The 14,814-nt window shown below is 42.2% G+C and overlaps 1 protein-coding gene across 1 annotated transcript in view; it reads right to left on the bottom strand.

Moving 5' to 3' along the window:
* Positions 1–14,330, bottom strand: part of hcn2b (hyperpolarization activated cyclic nucleotide-gated potassium channel 2b) — a 66,666-nt gene extending 52,336 nt beyond the window's left edge. The window contains exons 1-2 of the mRNA XM_017701393.2: positions 13,645–14,330; positions 7,987–8,410 (exon numbers count right to left, since the gene is read on the bottom strand). Coding sequence (XP_017556882.1) covers positions 7,987–8,410; positions 13,645–14,330 — 1,110 coding nt within the window. The remainder of the gene's footprint in view (positions 1–7,986; positions 8,411–13,644) is intronic.
* Between the last annotated feature and the right edge of the window lie 484 nt (positions 14,331–14,814).

The following is a 14,814-nucleotide window of genomic DNA, read 5'->3' as shown; positions in this document are numbered from 1 at the left end:
AGATATGACACATGCATTTCGGCATAGCCAGAATGTTCTGCAAGTCATGCTAAAAAATAGAAAATGAGTAAGACAGAAGTTCAGAACCTTCGTATGTCATATCTGCTAAGATTCAGTATCATGAAGTCAGATAACACGCTACTAAATGGTTTGAACATCAGCATGAAGGTGATGCAGCATCCAGCTCCAATGATTCGTAATGTTGCACAGAGTTAAAGAAAACTATCAAGGAGCACAGAGATGGAGATGGTACCTAGGAGACAGCAGTGTGTGTGCAGTTTGTTTGTGGTTACAAAGTGGAGAAGGCTCCTATCTCTGAGTGTTCTGGATCAGGGCCAGGACCTCTTGCCTTGTGTCGGTTTGCACAGCAGGGCAGACGCTTCCCTTTCATACTGGAAAAAGGCTTTGTCACACCTGAGAAAAGCCAAAGTGCCCTACATAGAAACTGGGCCAGAAAGGCCTCAGATGGAGACAAGGTCAAGGTTTTCCTGTAAATGGAAGGCAGGATCACTGTCTGCCGAATACGACTTGGTGGAGAGATGTTTAGAAGAAAATAAAAAGGTGCCCTCTTAAAAATAAAGCTGCAAACAAGAGGTCTTTGGAGCAGTTTTCGAGTAATAACTTTCAGTGGATGGTTCTGTAATGGGTGCTGAAAGGGGAGAGGACTTCAAACCCTCTGATTAGAATGCCCCTCTGGCTGCCTCCTGTTGGAGGTTTACCAGACACGGCCGACCGGGACAAGACCTCGAGGTCGTGCTAGGACCCACTGGAGGGACTATATCTCCAAGTTGGCCTGGGAGCGGCTTGGGGTCCCGTCAGAATGAGCTAGAGGAAGTTGCGACGGACAGGGTCTTCTGAGACTCTACTGCTACTGCAACTCTAGCTGGATCAAGCGGTTCAATAAGATAAAAAAATGAAGATACTTAAAGCCAAAATATTTTGCTCCATCCAAGCTTCATAAAGGTGGTACAAAACTCCAGCATTGCTCATTTAAAATGAGTGGATATGTGCTCTCTCAGCACATAATGTCTCACTGGGTACAATCTGCTGCCGTGTGACTAAAAATAAGACAGTGAGGGTAAAGGGTAAAAAGACTGCTTTTATTTTTAAATAACAATTAGCCTCTGGTGGGGACTTCCTCATGTAGAACGAGTAAGAAACAGAGATTCTCTACAGAATCTATTCTCCGTTGCTGTATAAAGGCCTTCCCCCTACAGCACACATACAGCCTGTCACTTACCATTAACAGCTATATGGGGGCCTGTGTAGCTGCTTCGCTGTAGTAGTCTTGTTTCTCTCACCCCTACAACAACATTCTCTGAAAAGGGTCACTGGTCTGACAGCTCCTTTCATACAATCCTAGCCCTCAGAACGACCTTTCAAACCGCTATCAAGACTAATGAGCCATAAGAAGCCTCAAAGATAGCACAGCCTGGAAATCCCACTGACTCTGGATATTCATTATCGCTCAGAGCCAAACACTATTCAGTAGACCACAATCACTGACCGAAGCTACTGTATGAAAAATACTGATAAGTGAGAAAGTATATTTTCCATTCATTTCTTTAACCAGCTATAGGAGAACAAATGGGATAATTAAGTCTGCCACAATTGTTACATAACTGCCTGATCGCAATTATTTATCGCACTTATCCCAGTTACTTTCACTGTGATATTGTGTGCAATATGGCATCGGCCAATCATGCCCCCCAGGGGGTGGGGGTGGGGGTTCGCGGTAGGTTGCTTTAAAAAGAAAAAAAAAAGCATACCATCTGAGAGTGTTTTCAGTATGCACCAGAAAATGAGTGGTAAATACTGCAGGAAGCTGCTTATCGCTGCTGTCCTAACAAGAGCCCATATCTCCAAAATGGTAACTTCACAGGAAAAGGAAAAACATCCTTTACTTATAATGTAAGTCAATGGAACCAGACTTTTTTCCAAGTCTTTTTGGGCCATTTTTTGTCCATTCATCATAAAAGTTACGCACAATGTAAAGGACAACAGACATTTTCAGATTACGACACGAACTGAAAAATGGCAAAAAAGATGATACAAGATTTTGTTCCGACAGCAGCGTTACAGACTGAGGATCCTCTTGCAACACCCTTCTCCTATAACTTGTTTCAGCATGACCGTTTATGTGGTAACATCACATTTTCTTAGACTTAGAGAAAGTGCGTGTCATTGATCAGCTAACTTTCTCCACCTTATGGCATGGATTGATTTTTTATTTGCTGTGCATTCAATAACATGTATGTTTCTGGACATTTTAATCGTCCAATCTGACTGACAATCGTGATAAATGGAAACAGTGATTGATGGCATTATTATAAGGCCTATTTTCCAAGATTGAAAGCATTCGGATCGAATCTTTGCATTACAGCAGCCAGAAGGTGATAATTGGGTGCATTTTGTTCCATTGGATTAAGGATAATAAAGAAAGCAGAGAATATATGAGACACATCGTGGGGCTCTCAACAAGATCAAAAGTTCTGACTTCTACTGCAAAATCTTTATATGGCAGTGATGAATAATGTTTGTTTATTTGAGCTCATGCTGCATCTGTCACCAGTTGGGAGACAATAAGTATTGAGAGCTGCAAAGCAAGATTATTTAGCCACTTCAGGCTCATACTTCTCTGCACTGTACCTTCGATAAATCGAAAAAGACACATTGTCAATCACAGACATTTATTATTTGCTAATTATCAATTGTTGCACACTGAAATGAAAGTGACAGGCCTAGGTGTTATTCCATGTGAATTATTTCTCATAATAAGTGGAGAATTTTCACGCCTCTGCCACATTTTTGTCCTTTCATGACACTAAAACAAATGCAAAGAGAATATTTTTTTAATCTAAATGTAATTCATTATGTAACTTACTACAACTACAACTAACTAACTAACTGCAAAATGACAGCAATAACTCCAGACTTCCTAATGCCAGCAAAGTAAGTCCGCACCAATCAGTGGACAAGGTGCAAGGCTCATCCAATGATTAGGAGTCATGTCTGGATCAAAGTGCCTCTCTATAATCAGGAGAGTAATTGTCAGAGGCCTAAAGAGCACTCGACGCTGAACTGGCTCTTCTTCTTCACTCTATTAAAGCCGAAGTCCGACATTTAGTGTATTAATTTTGACATACTGATGTTCCAGAAGGCTAAGAGTCCATTTTTCCAGCACTGGCACATTAAGATGTTTTTGTACTAAAGTTTTCACTATTTTACATAAGTAATTATTCTCATCTATGTTAATTAGCCCAAAAGCCTAATTAGTCACCTGAATACAAAGTCCAATTAGACAGCAATGGAAAATGTTGAATGTTTTTACTGATCAAACAGCGTCTCCTGAGAGGAAAGTCTACAAATGAACAAAGAAAGCTTTACATTAGAGTTTTTAATCACCGCTGACTTCTTTGATTTAGCCGTAGAGCGCCTGTAACGAAAACAGGCTCCAGTGAGGAACCAGCTGGCCAGTTTTTATTACTGCAGCGGCACAGAGCTTCAAATAGTTATTTATTTGCTTCTAGTAGGAACTACAAGGTTGACAGCATTAGTTTAAGAACAGCAATCCTACGATAACCTTGAGGTTAGTTTTATTATCACTTTCCTTCGTTATCTTATTTCTTTTAACATTTTCAAGTTCAAAATGCGACTTTGGTGTCCATTCTGGAACTCACTGGAGCTGGATTACTGCAGACAATGTGAAGGTTTTACTTTTCAAAGGCAAATGCCTGGACTGCCAGTCAAAAAAGGCCCAGGGGCTCCAGCAGATGACCTTCGCTGCTCATCTGAGACTAACAGTACGCCTCCTTTTGTAATGTAAAGTGAAGCTGCTACAATAAGTAGAATTTTCCATTAAAACTGCTCTGAGGAACGTTAGAAGTGGCAAAAGGTGAGGGTGTGCAGCAGGCGATGGGCAGAAGACGTGCCTTATTCTGCAGCACTGTTAAGAAGAAGCACTTGGACAGAGTGAGATTGTTACGGACAGACTGATTTCACAGAAAGGGACACGATGGAGCACAGAGAAATGAAAAAGAAGCTATTTTGTCCCAAGGTGTCACTTTGTGTGGAGGCTGCCGTCAACAGAGTGGCCTACAACCAACACTCTGGCTGGCTAGACTTAAAAATGACCAGCACATGGAGAATATTAGGATGAAGTTCGCCAGTTAACAAGCGTTACATCCACTTCTTCAGAACTGCTTAGTTAAAGGGCTCATATCATGGAAAGCCACAGTTCCCTCAGCTCTGAGTGCTTTTTGGATGAGGCACAGAACAGCCAATGGGAACAGAGCTTGTTTATCTTACATCAGATTTACAAAAATAGCCTTTAGTTTAGTACTAAGAGAGAAAAAGCTTAGAAGTTGTCATAGAAGATGATTTATGATCAGTTTTAGTACATAAAACCACACAAATTTTATAGGTGGATCTCAAGGGACAGAAAAATGTATTTTACAATATATCACTGCTTCCAGAAATGAAAATGCCAGCTGCAGTTTACACTGTGTCAAACGTTTATGATGAATAGACCAATAGAAATGGCGCAAAATGACTTCTTTTCTCAAATCTTGTTTAAAATTACATTGAAAAAACATTTTTCCTTCTCCTGTAAAGTAAAAAAATGGTGGGTACGTTTGGTTTTACTGATTAGTTTGGCAGATAAAAGCAAGCAAGTAAGAAGCCACCGCTTTTGCTTGGTTTGGTAAAAAGTCCATATTCTTCTATAGACACATTCTTATATTGTGTATGTTGTATGTACAGCCATTCATTTCTAGTTGACCATTTTAGAAGCGCTCATTATTGCTTAAATGAAAACAGGTTTTTTTGTAACTGTGTCTTCAAGGCTTATATACAGTCGCATGCAAAAGTCTGGACATCCTGGTCAACAAAACATGTAATTTGACATTCACAACTTAAATATGGCATACATGGCCAAATTTAGTACATAATATCTATTTATTGCTGAGTTTAACATACTGGATAAAACTAAAATATAAAGTATAATATATGTCATGAGTTTTAAACAGGCCATATTTTATGTTTGTTTTTCTCCAATATAAATTCAGCAAATAAACAGAAACTGTGCAATTAACTGTGTCAGTGTGTAATGTCATTACCAGAGGGTGCTCAAACTTTTGCTTCCAACTATATGTAAATTATCTCTGTTTTGATTGGCTGCCCTGTTTTATTTAAGCCCCATTCAAAAAGCAGTCCAGGCTGAAACATTCCTCATAAATCCAATGTGAATGGGTGGCGGTAAACTATTGTAAACTGGATGTATGTAAAAGTATAGAGTTTTGTGACATCACAAAAACAATACATTCAAAACAGGCTGTTTGTGCTGCTTAATTTCCATCTATGCAGCATATGGACTGTGGGGTAAATTGTACGCTTTGAAAAAACACGTTATTTCCAAGAAAAATAATAAATAGGCACACCAGCTTTGTGTCATCTGTACAGTACAGTGCTGACAAAAATGTACATCTGTGTGAGCTTTACTATCTTCATTACAGCTGATGACTAAGAGACTGTTTTGTTGGCACCGTTCAACACTTTCGCAAGCATACCCTGGAAACAACGTCATCCCAGCTTTCCATTTCTGGATTGAAGTTGTTGTAAAACAGGGAGGAGGCTCACTGACGAGAATTATTCCTACTGCTTATTCAGCTTATGTACGGAAGGTTGACAGTTAATGTCCGTGTCCTGCTCTGAGCAGTGAGCATCCTCAGTCATAAGCAAGCTATTAGTGACATTTCTAATAGTAATACTAAGACTAGAGGTCTCTGCTGAGCTGGAGGGTTTCTGCAGTACCCAAACAATCCTGCCGCAGCAATCCACTCTGAATTGGATTGCATTATTAAGGCTGTGCGTCAAGGACTTCCAAGTAGTCTGCAAAATGGTCAGAAATAAGATCTGAGCAGTAAAGCCACATAGCTAGAATTAGACATACATGGCCCATAACACATTTTCCGCGATTATATTAAATAAAAGGCTTTGACGTAGTATGTAAATATTGTTAACGTTTCAAAACATGCTGTTCACTCTCAAGTACAAATTAAAAACTGTCCATTTTGATTTCACTCTTTTTGTGATGTCACAAAAACCAACACATTTACATGTATCTGCCTGTTCAGCCTACAGCTGTTTATCTCCGCCCATTCTCGCCAAAGTTATCAAGAGTGTTTCAGCCTGAACTGCTTGTTGAATGTTGTGCAATACAGCACAGCCAATCAGAACACATTTGTAATCTATTTACACTCATCAATCTTAAAGGTACAGCAACAAAGCATCCAGCTTTATGAAATATGGTCATGCAGACATTAAGGAAAATACTTAAAAATTAAGAATATAGGCATTTAAACCAGCCCTAGGCATATTACTCTGCATTTAATCTCAAGATGCATTTTCAGTGACAATTATGAATTAGTTGGTAACTAATAAGTGTGTCATCATACGAGTGAAGACTTTAAGCAAAAGCATAGCCACCCCTTAACACATGCCGTGACATTATAAACTACGAGCCAGATGTTTATTAAAATTGTTCTGGGATCATGTTTCTAAAACACTGCACGTGGGGCAGTGAAAGTACATTGCATTAACATGAGGGCAATACTAATGCCAGTAGTTAGTAAAACCTTAAAAATGAGGATACATTTGTCATCCCGTCACAGTTAAAGCTAAATACTGGACAAACGGATGCTGCCGGGAAAGAAGAGAAAGATAGTGAAATGTCACTAAACACTCTTAAATATTTTCATTTTTAAACATTAAAGAACCGCCTCACACATCCTTATAGGAAAGTGTTTATTCAAGAGTAAAGGCAATGATTATATATAGAACCATGACAACTCAGAGCCATCTGAATGTCTGAATGGTTCTGTCTGGACTTCATCTCCAAGATGGAGAGCATATTGAGTAAGGTTGATTTTTAAAAAAAACGATTCTACATAGCACCAAAAAGTGTTCCGCTACGCCGTTTAAAAAGATGTCATAATGGGTTCTTGGTGCGATGCTACTTTGAACTACTTTGGGTTCACTAATGAACCATGTTCATTAAATGATAAAGAGATCTGCATGCATGAAGACCCTTTTAAAGCTTTACAGAACCTTTACACAACGTAACCAGAATAATACGAATTCATAAGAGTGCAACTTACAGGTATGTACTTTTAACATTAATCTGTGATATTAGCAAAGAAATGAAAAATGGTACTTCAATGGTTCTTTAGTGAAACTAAAGGTTTTACACACACACACACACACGCACACACACACACACACACATATATATATATATATATTCCACAGGAATGATAATTAGGTTGCCCACCATAAACATCAGCATTGTGGACAATCAGAGAAACATTTGAATACATAGGTGGTTCTTTGCTGGGGTAGCCTCTTAAACTCCTTGTTTCCAACATGCACTTCATATTCACATCATATTCTTCATATCTTTCATATTCCAGAAGCTACATTCAAAAGGTGGGTGTCATATGAGGCTGTAACTGTCTTCTTTCCAGTCAAATAGATTGGTGATGTAATTTTAAACCCTTATAATAAAAGAAGCTGAAGCTTTTAAAAAAATAAAATAAAATAACAATTTACATTTATTTCATGCACTTACTGAATAATTTGCATTACGATTTGGTCATGAAAACTCAGATGAAAACACCAAAATATACCCTGGAGAATCGTTTTTCTGTGATCAAAAACCTGCTATATATGATTCTTTTTTTAAATGGTTCTAAGTAGCACCAAAAATGGTTCTGCTATTTTTCCACTCATTTAACCTTTTTGGTATTATATAGAACACTTTTTGCTAAGACTCTAGTCATTTTTTTAAACACACCCAATGTACTGAAGTGCGATCCAACACACAGGAACTTGGGGTTTAACACATGGGATTCTTGGTAGATGTAAAAATGCTGCTTACTGCTCGTGTAAACATGTTGACTCATGGTGTGAATGTACACTTGCTCTTACCTCCTCCCATTGATGGATGTAGCGGATAAGCCTGGAAAGTCTGAGAAGTCGCAAAAGACTAAGGATTTTGGTGAAGCGCACGATACGCAGCGCCCTCGCCGTCTTGTAAACCTCTGAGTCGATCCCTTTCTCCACGATGAGAAAAATATAATCCACCGGGATGGATGAGATGAAGTCAACCACAAACCAGGTCCGCAAGTACTTTTTCTTGATCATTTTGGGGTCCAGAATGATCTCTGTGTTGTCCTCAAAGACAATGCCTGTGCGGAAGTTGAGCACTAGGTCCATGAGGAAGAAAGTGTCTGACACCACGTTGAAGATAATCCAGGGCGTGGTGGTCTCATCTTTGAAGAAGGTGATGCCCACAGGAATGATAATTAGGTTGCCCACCATGAACATCAGCATTGTGATGTCCCAGTAGAACCTATAGGGCACAGATGGAAAGTGTACACGTTAACAAAAGTTTGGGTGGTTTTACTCTGACTCTGGAGATGGCAAAATAATGGAAACCCCAGGTAGCGAGGAGGACATATTTTAAAACTAAATGTCAAAAATAGGCCTCTGAAGTCACGTCATCATTTTCTTGTTGGCGTCACACCCAAATTAGGAATTCTGGGCATAAACAGGTTTTATGAATGAGAAAAAGGAATGGCCCTGCAAAGAAGTAAACTGCCCCAATGACTATAAGGACTATTGCTACACACAAACTAATTCTGCTGCGCACTGAACTGACATCATAAGACTGGCAACCTCACCAACATACCTCACACAAACCAGCAAGCTTTGGGAAATGTGGTAGTTAAATGGCAACTCCACTGATTTTTCAAAGATTCTACAAAATGAAATGGTTGAGGTGAAAAGAAAGTCAGAGTGGTTTGATGTGAGATGTTCAATTTTAGAGAAGCTTACAGACTCAGAGTTGTTCACAGTGGTGTTCATAGGATTCCGACGTCCACTTCTAAAAGCCTCCTCACTGAAAGTTTTTCCATTAATTGTTTGACACAAGCTGCCTGATGTGTGTCTTACTGTTTTATGATAGTTTTGTTATCATTTTTTATCTTAAATTGTATTTTAATCCATCAACTTTAATCCATTGACGGTGGATGGATACATGCAGGGCACTGCAAGGTACAACCCCAATTCCAATGAAGTTGGGACGTTGTGTAAAACATAAATGAAAACAGAATACGATGATTTGCAAATCCTTTTCAACTTATATTCAATTGAATACACTACAAAGGCAAGATATTTAATGTTCAAACGGATAAACTTTATTGTTTTTTGCAAATATTCACTCATTTTGAATTTGATGCCTGCAACACGTTCCAAAGAAGTCGGGACGGGGGCATGTTTACCACTGTGTTACATCACCTTTCCTTTTAATAACACTCAATAAGCGTTTGGGAACTGAGGACACTAATTGTTGAAGCTCTGTAGGTGGAATTCTTTTCCATTCTTGCTTGATGTACAACGTCAGTAGCTCAACAGGGTCTCCGTTGTCGTATTTTGCACTTCATAATGCGCCACACATTTTCAATGGGAGACAGGTCTGGACTGCAGGCAGGCCAGTCTAGTACCCACACTCTTTTACTACGAAGCCACGCTGTTGTAACACGTGCAGAATGTGGCTTGGCATTGTCTTGCTGAAATAAGCAGGGACGTCCCTGATAATGACGTTGCTTGGATGGCAGCATATGTTGCTCCAAAACCTGTATGTACCTTTCAAAATTAATGGTGCCTTCACAGATGTGCAAGTTACCCATGGTTTTCTGAAGTGTTCCTGAGCCCATGTGGTAATATCCATTACAGAATGATGTCGGTTTTTAATGCAGTGCCACCTGAGGGATCGAAGGTCACGGTCATTCAATGATGGTTTTCTGCCTTGCCGCATACTTGCAGAGATTTCTCCAGATTCTCTGAATCTTTTGATCATATTATGGACTGTAGACGATGAAATCCCTAAATTCCTTGCAATTGCACAATGAGAAACATTTTTCTTAAACTGTTGGACTATTTGCTCACGCAGTTGGTCACATCCTTGCTTGTGAATGGCTGAGCCTTTCAGGGATGCTCCCTTTATACCCAATCATGACACTCACCTGTTTCCAATTAACCTGTTCACCTGTGGAATGTTCCAAACAGGTGTTTTTTGAGCATTCCTCAACTTTCCCAGTCTTTTGTTGCCCCTGTCCCAACTTCTTTGGAACGTGTTGCAGGCATCAAATTTAAAATGATTGAATATTTGCAAAAAACAATAAAGTTTATACATTTGAACATTAAATATCTTGTCTTTGTAGTGTATTCAATTGAATATAGGTTGAAAAGGATTTGCAAGTCGTCATATTCTGTTTTTATTTATGTTTTGCACAACGTCCCAACTTCATTGGAATTGGGGTTGTAAATTGTCCTTCAGAAAAACTTAGTTTTTCAGATTTATGACTATTTTACCGTCATCAACACTACAAATAAAACTCAGAAGACATGTAGGTTCATTGGTGATTTTGCCTGGTAAATAAAACGGTGATATTAGTGTTGTACATGTGGTGTTCTCTGGTTTCTATCACCACCACTGTAAAGAAATATGAGCCAGTTAGTTTACAATAAGTATAAAAGTAACCATTTCGCATTGGTTTGCATCTCACCCACTGAATTGTGCAGAAATTGTAAAAAACAATTAAGTTGCTCTGGCTGTTGTAGCCTAGCTGTTCCTGGTATATAACAGCGTTGAAGTTTAATGGTAGACTTACTTTCAAGCGACGTCTTTCCAGCGCTTAGCTGCTCTACAACCTCATTAACTCAGAGAATCCAGTAAGACTTGCAGGGGGTGATGAACAGGGGACATATGAGGTTTGAAACCTTTTTGTTTCCCTCAGAGACAATTTCTAAAAAAACTCCATTTATGTTGATCATACAGAAAATCTGCTTAGACCTGGTTGTAATATGGACACTACACTATCTACAAGATAATGCAGGTCCACAATGCAGTGAGTTAAACACAGTTATCAGAGCCAAACTATCAGAGCCAAGTCTTCGGTGTTTGGGCCATTAAAGTCAAAAGTGTGGCAAAAAAGGAAAAACAGCTCCACGACGAGGCTAATTTATGCTAGCACCCATATGGGACTCTATTAGCATGTTAGCGCGTTCACATGGGCATGTTTGCCCGTTCTCGATTAAACACAGACGTTTGAAGCTTGTAAAAGGCCTTGTCATATATTTCACATCGTAGCAGTTCCAGCGGAGACCAGCTGCCACTGTTTTCCATTTCTAACATCGGACTGAAAGCATGGGTCACACTGTAAAAGCAGCCAGTTACTTATGTCTTTTTCCAGAAGGCCGGGAAGCGACGGTTCTTTCTCACATTATCGGCCCCACCCACAGCAAATCAAAGCGTGATTGGCTGATTCCGCCGTCGCTTCCTCGCTACGTTAATTGTTAATCGGATACGTTAGGCCTTAAGTCTTAACCAATGGGAGGGCTCGCTTCGCCGAATCTGCCTAGATACGACGGAGAAAAGGCATTCTGATTGGATCATTGATTTAACCCTTTTGTTTCCAAGCTCAGTTCATGAACATGTATGTATATGAATAGTATAGTGCGACTTAATATAATATAAAATAGAACTGAATATACATAAAATTAACTACAGACATTTTTTATTTCACAATAATATCAGAGCTTCTCTGAAGGCAAAACAGACCTTCAGAGGAGACTTAATATACGCATGCAGCACAAAACCATGCAGATGTATGAAGCGAATCTAAAGCACCAGCGTGAGTATATATGACACAGTTTACACTGCTGGCGCAGAATTTTGCTACAGCTGTGCCAAATGTGCCTGTTTAGCCCGCTTAGGTTTACGTGAGTTGGCAAACCACACAGAACGCAAGTCAGCAATGGCAAAGGCAAACGAAGATCAGCATTAATGTCATTATATGCTTCATAGCTCAAATGACAGCACGATTATATTAGGCGCAAGTGACATATGTATTTTTAAACATCCGTTTAGGGGAAAGAAAACATCAGACAACTATATTCTGTCGTTTGGCAGACAGGCTACGTCTGCTACTTGGAGGGTTTACGAGTGTGGGGTGGTTTTGCTCACGTCCCTTGGCATTCAGAGAGACAGCCAGGGTTACAGCCCATAAATAACTAGAGGCATGAGAGCGCGGGCACGCACTCGGATCCTCGCACTGTGGCAGCGAGGCCGCGCGGAGGCTGAGCGAAATGCGTCGTGGCGTTATTGGGGGGATACCTCTATTACGCATCGGTCCTGTGGAGTGTCCTCGCCCTGTGCAAGGTCACCACAAGAACCTGAGATGAAGGGATCAGGTCAGTCTAACAGCTGCCCTGCGCTTTCTTCTCGATTGCGTTTGTGTTTATCGATGAGGGCTGAGCTGTCCGTGGTGCTGAAATCTCGAGTCTTGATTCGCGGCGTGGCATCTTAATACGTGCAGCCTCGTCCCTGCAGTGCGCGCGCACCTCAGTACTGGCTCCTCTGCCTTAACACAGCCTCAATAGGCAAAACGACTTGCAGCGGGTGAAACGCTGCAGCTTGGATCAAACGCGTCTCCCAGATCGTGCCTTTCGTCTAAGGACAGTCTAGTAGAAATGCCTCACACCGGCCCTCAACAGGAGTCGTTTAAGGATGCTCCCACCGTGGTGGGATTTAGGGGTGTGCGCGACACCGGAGCGTCTCCCCATCTGGCCAAGAGGCAGCCGAGGAGCCCCAAAGCTCGCGGGCAAAAGCTGAGCCACGATGACTCCGTGCAAACATCCCAAAAACTTTTTATTAAAAAAAAGTGCCCAGACAAGCTCTCACGTTCAGCCTAGTGCTCAGTTATTCTACAGAAGAAAGAGCTTAACGGCTGTTAACACGCGTTGTATGGCAACTTTACAGATGGGACACAATCCAGACTCAGTCAGCAATCATCTCAAAACTCTGCTAGACAGTCGAAAACAAAAGTCTGGCGGGACAGTTACTCAGCAGGTCTAATGGTCGTGCGGTTGGGGGTTCGGTTATTTTGGGCGAGTAGATAATAAGAAGCACTTTGAAACTTTTTCTAATTTCAATTTAAGGTTTTTTTTTCCTAAATGCGCGAGACGAAATGCTTTAACTGAGGTATTTCATCTTCAGAAGTCATTTTAAGGGGGTAAAAGGGAAAAAGAATGCTTTTCAAACGTACTTATTTTATTTATTATTATGCCTTTGAAGTGCACGCCTACATGTCGGTGGTGCGCATTACTCCGTCTGCTCTCTGCAAGTTTAAAACGATCGAGTCTTCTGCGCAAAAGTTGAACTTTCACGTCCGTTGAACGCATCTTCTGCGCAAAACCTGAGCAACTCTTGACCGTTTAATTCATTTTGCGCAAAGCAATTCATCTATCGGCGTCTCAGCTCTAAGCATCTTTTGCGCAAAAGCGCAATAACTCATGTCAGCTCTTGGTGTCTTTTGCGCAAAAGCGCAATATATCATTGTTTTTTGGGCAAAAGCGCAGTCGCTCTTGTGTCCTTCTTCTGAATTTTTTTTTTTACAAAAGCTGAGTAACTCGTGTCAGCTCTATGCATCTTTTGCGCAAAACCTGAAAACTCTTATGTTGTGTGTGTTCGTCTGAGCGGCCCCGCTTCCTGACCCCCTCAGAGCTTTAGCTGCTCCCTACCTGAAGTCGCTGTAGGGGTGGATGATCCAGTTCCCCGCGCTCTTGACGCGCTCTTGCTCTTTCTCCACCGCCTTCTGGCTGCCGAACATGCGCAGGGAGAACTTGTTGACTCCGGGCTGCAGCATGGAGCTGAACTGCCGCTGCATGTACGTCTGGCCGTCGCGCACCTCTCCTCCATCCTCGGCGGCGATCTGCCCGTCCTCGGACACTTTGGACGGGCCGGACGTCTTCCGGCTGGGCGCGTTGGAGAAGGACACGCGCGGGTCCTTCTTATCGGGGACGCCCGTGGTGCTCGTGGCGGTGGGCGCGGGCTCAGCGGCGCCATCCATGTCTTGGTAGTGGTGGAGGTCGTGGTCAGGCGTCTGCTGTTGCTGCTGCTGTTGCTTCTCGCGCTTGGAGGAGGTGGAGGTGGCGGCGGAGGAGGGGGCGTCTCTCCGGCAGTCGCCGTTCAGCACGCGCCACATGCCGCCCTCTTCCTCGTCTGCGTCCCGGCCAGCCTTGCCGGGCGAGGGGCCACAGGAGCCGGGCGCGTTCGCCGCCGTGCGAGGCTCGCCGTTACCGTGCTCGTGCTCGCCGCCGCTGGGGGTCTTGTTTGCTGTCGCCGCCGCCGCTGCTCCCCCTCCTGGTGTCAAATTCTTCATCCCGTGGAGTCCGTGGTCTTCCTCGCCATCCTCCCCTTCGTCCATAACGGGATTTGAAAAAAACGCTTTTAGTTTGTATGTGTGTGGTTTTTTTTTTAGCACGCGGGGAAGACGGACGTACGCACGCACGCACACGCGCGCGCCGAACCTTTACACACACACACACACGCGTAAGCGCGCGTACACACACGGCGTTGCCCGACGTTATTGTGTGTTGCGTTTTCCCCACCTGTATTCCGACAAACCACGCCTTCCCCAGTTTACACTCACAGGAGGTCCGCCTTCCTGTTCTTCCAAGACCACGCCCACCTATGCTATGATTGGCCAAGAGCGCTTAGCCCCAAGCAGCGTTCTGGAATGCTAAGCTCCGCCCCACCGCCTCCACCGTCCTGCTTGTGAGTATGAAGTACGAGCCAATGACAGTCCGCGAGGGCGGAGTTTCCTGAAAATAGGTGGGGAAAAAATTCACTCTCCTCGCTGTTCTCTGCACTGTCACCACTCCCGCCGGACAGCTGTCGCGTTGCCATGG

The sequence above is a fragment of the Pygocentrus nattereri genome, chromosome 15 (genome assembly GCF_015220715.1).
Source record: "Pygocentrus nattereri isolate fPygNat1 chromosome 15, fPygNat1.pri, whole genome shotgun sequence".
In the NCBI taxonomy this organism is placed as follows: Eukaryota; Metazoa; Chordata; class Actinopteri; order Characiformes; family Serrasalmidae; genus Pygocentrus; species Pygocentrus nattereri.
Note: the sequence above shows the minus strand (reverse complement) of the source record. Positions and strands in the feature narration are given on the sequence as shown.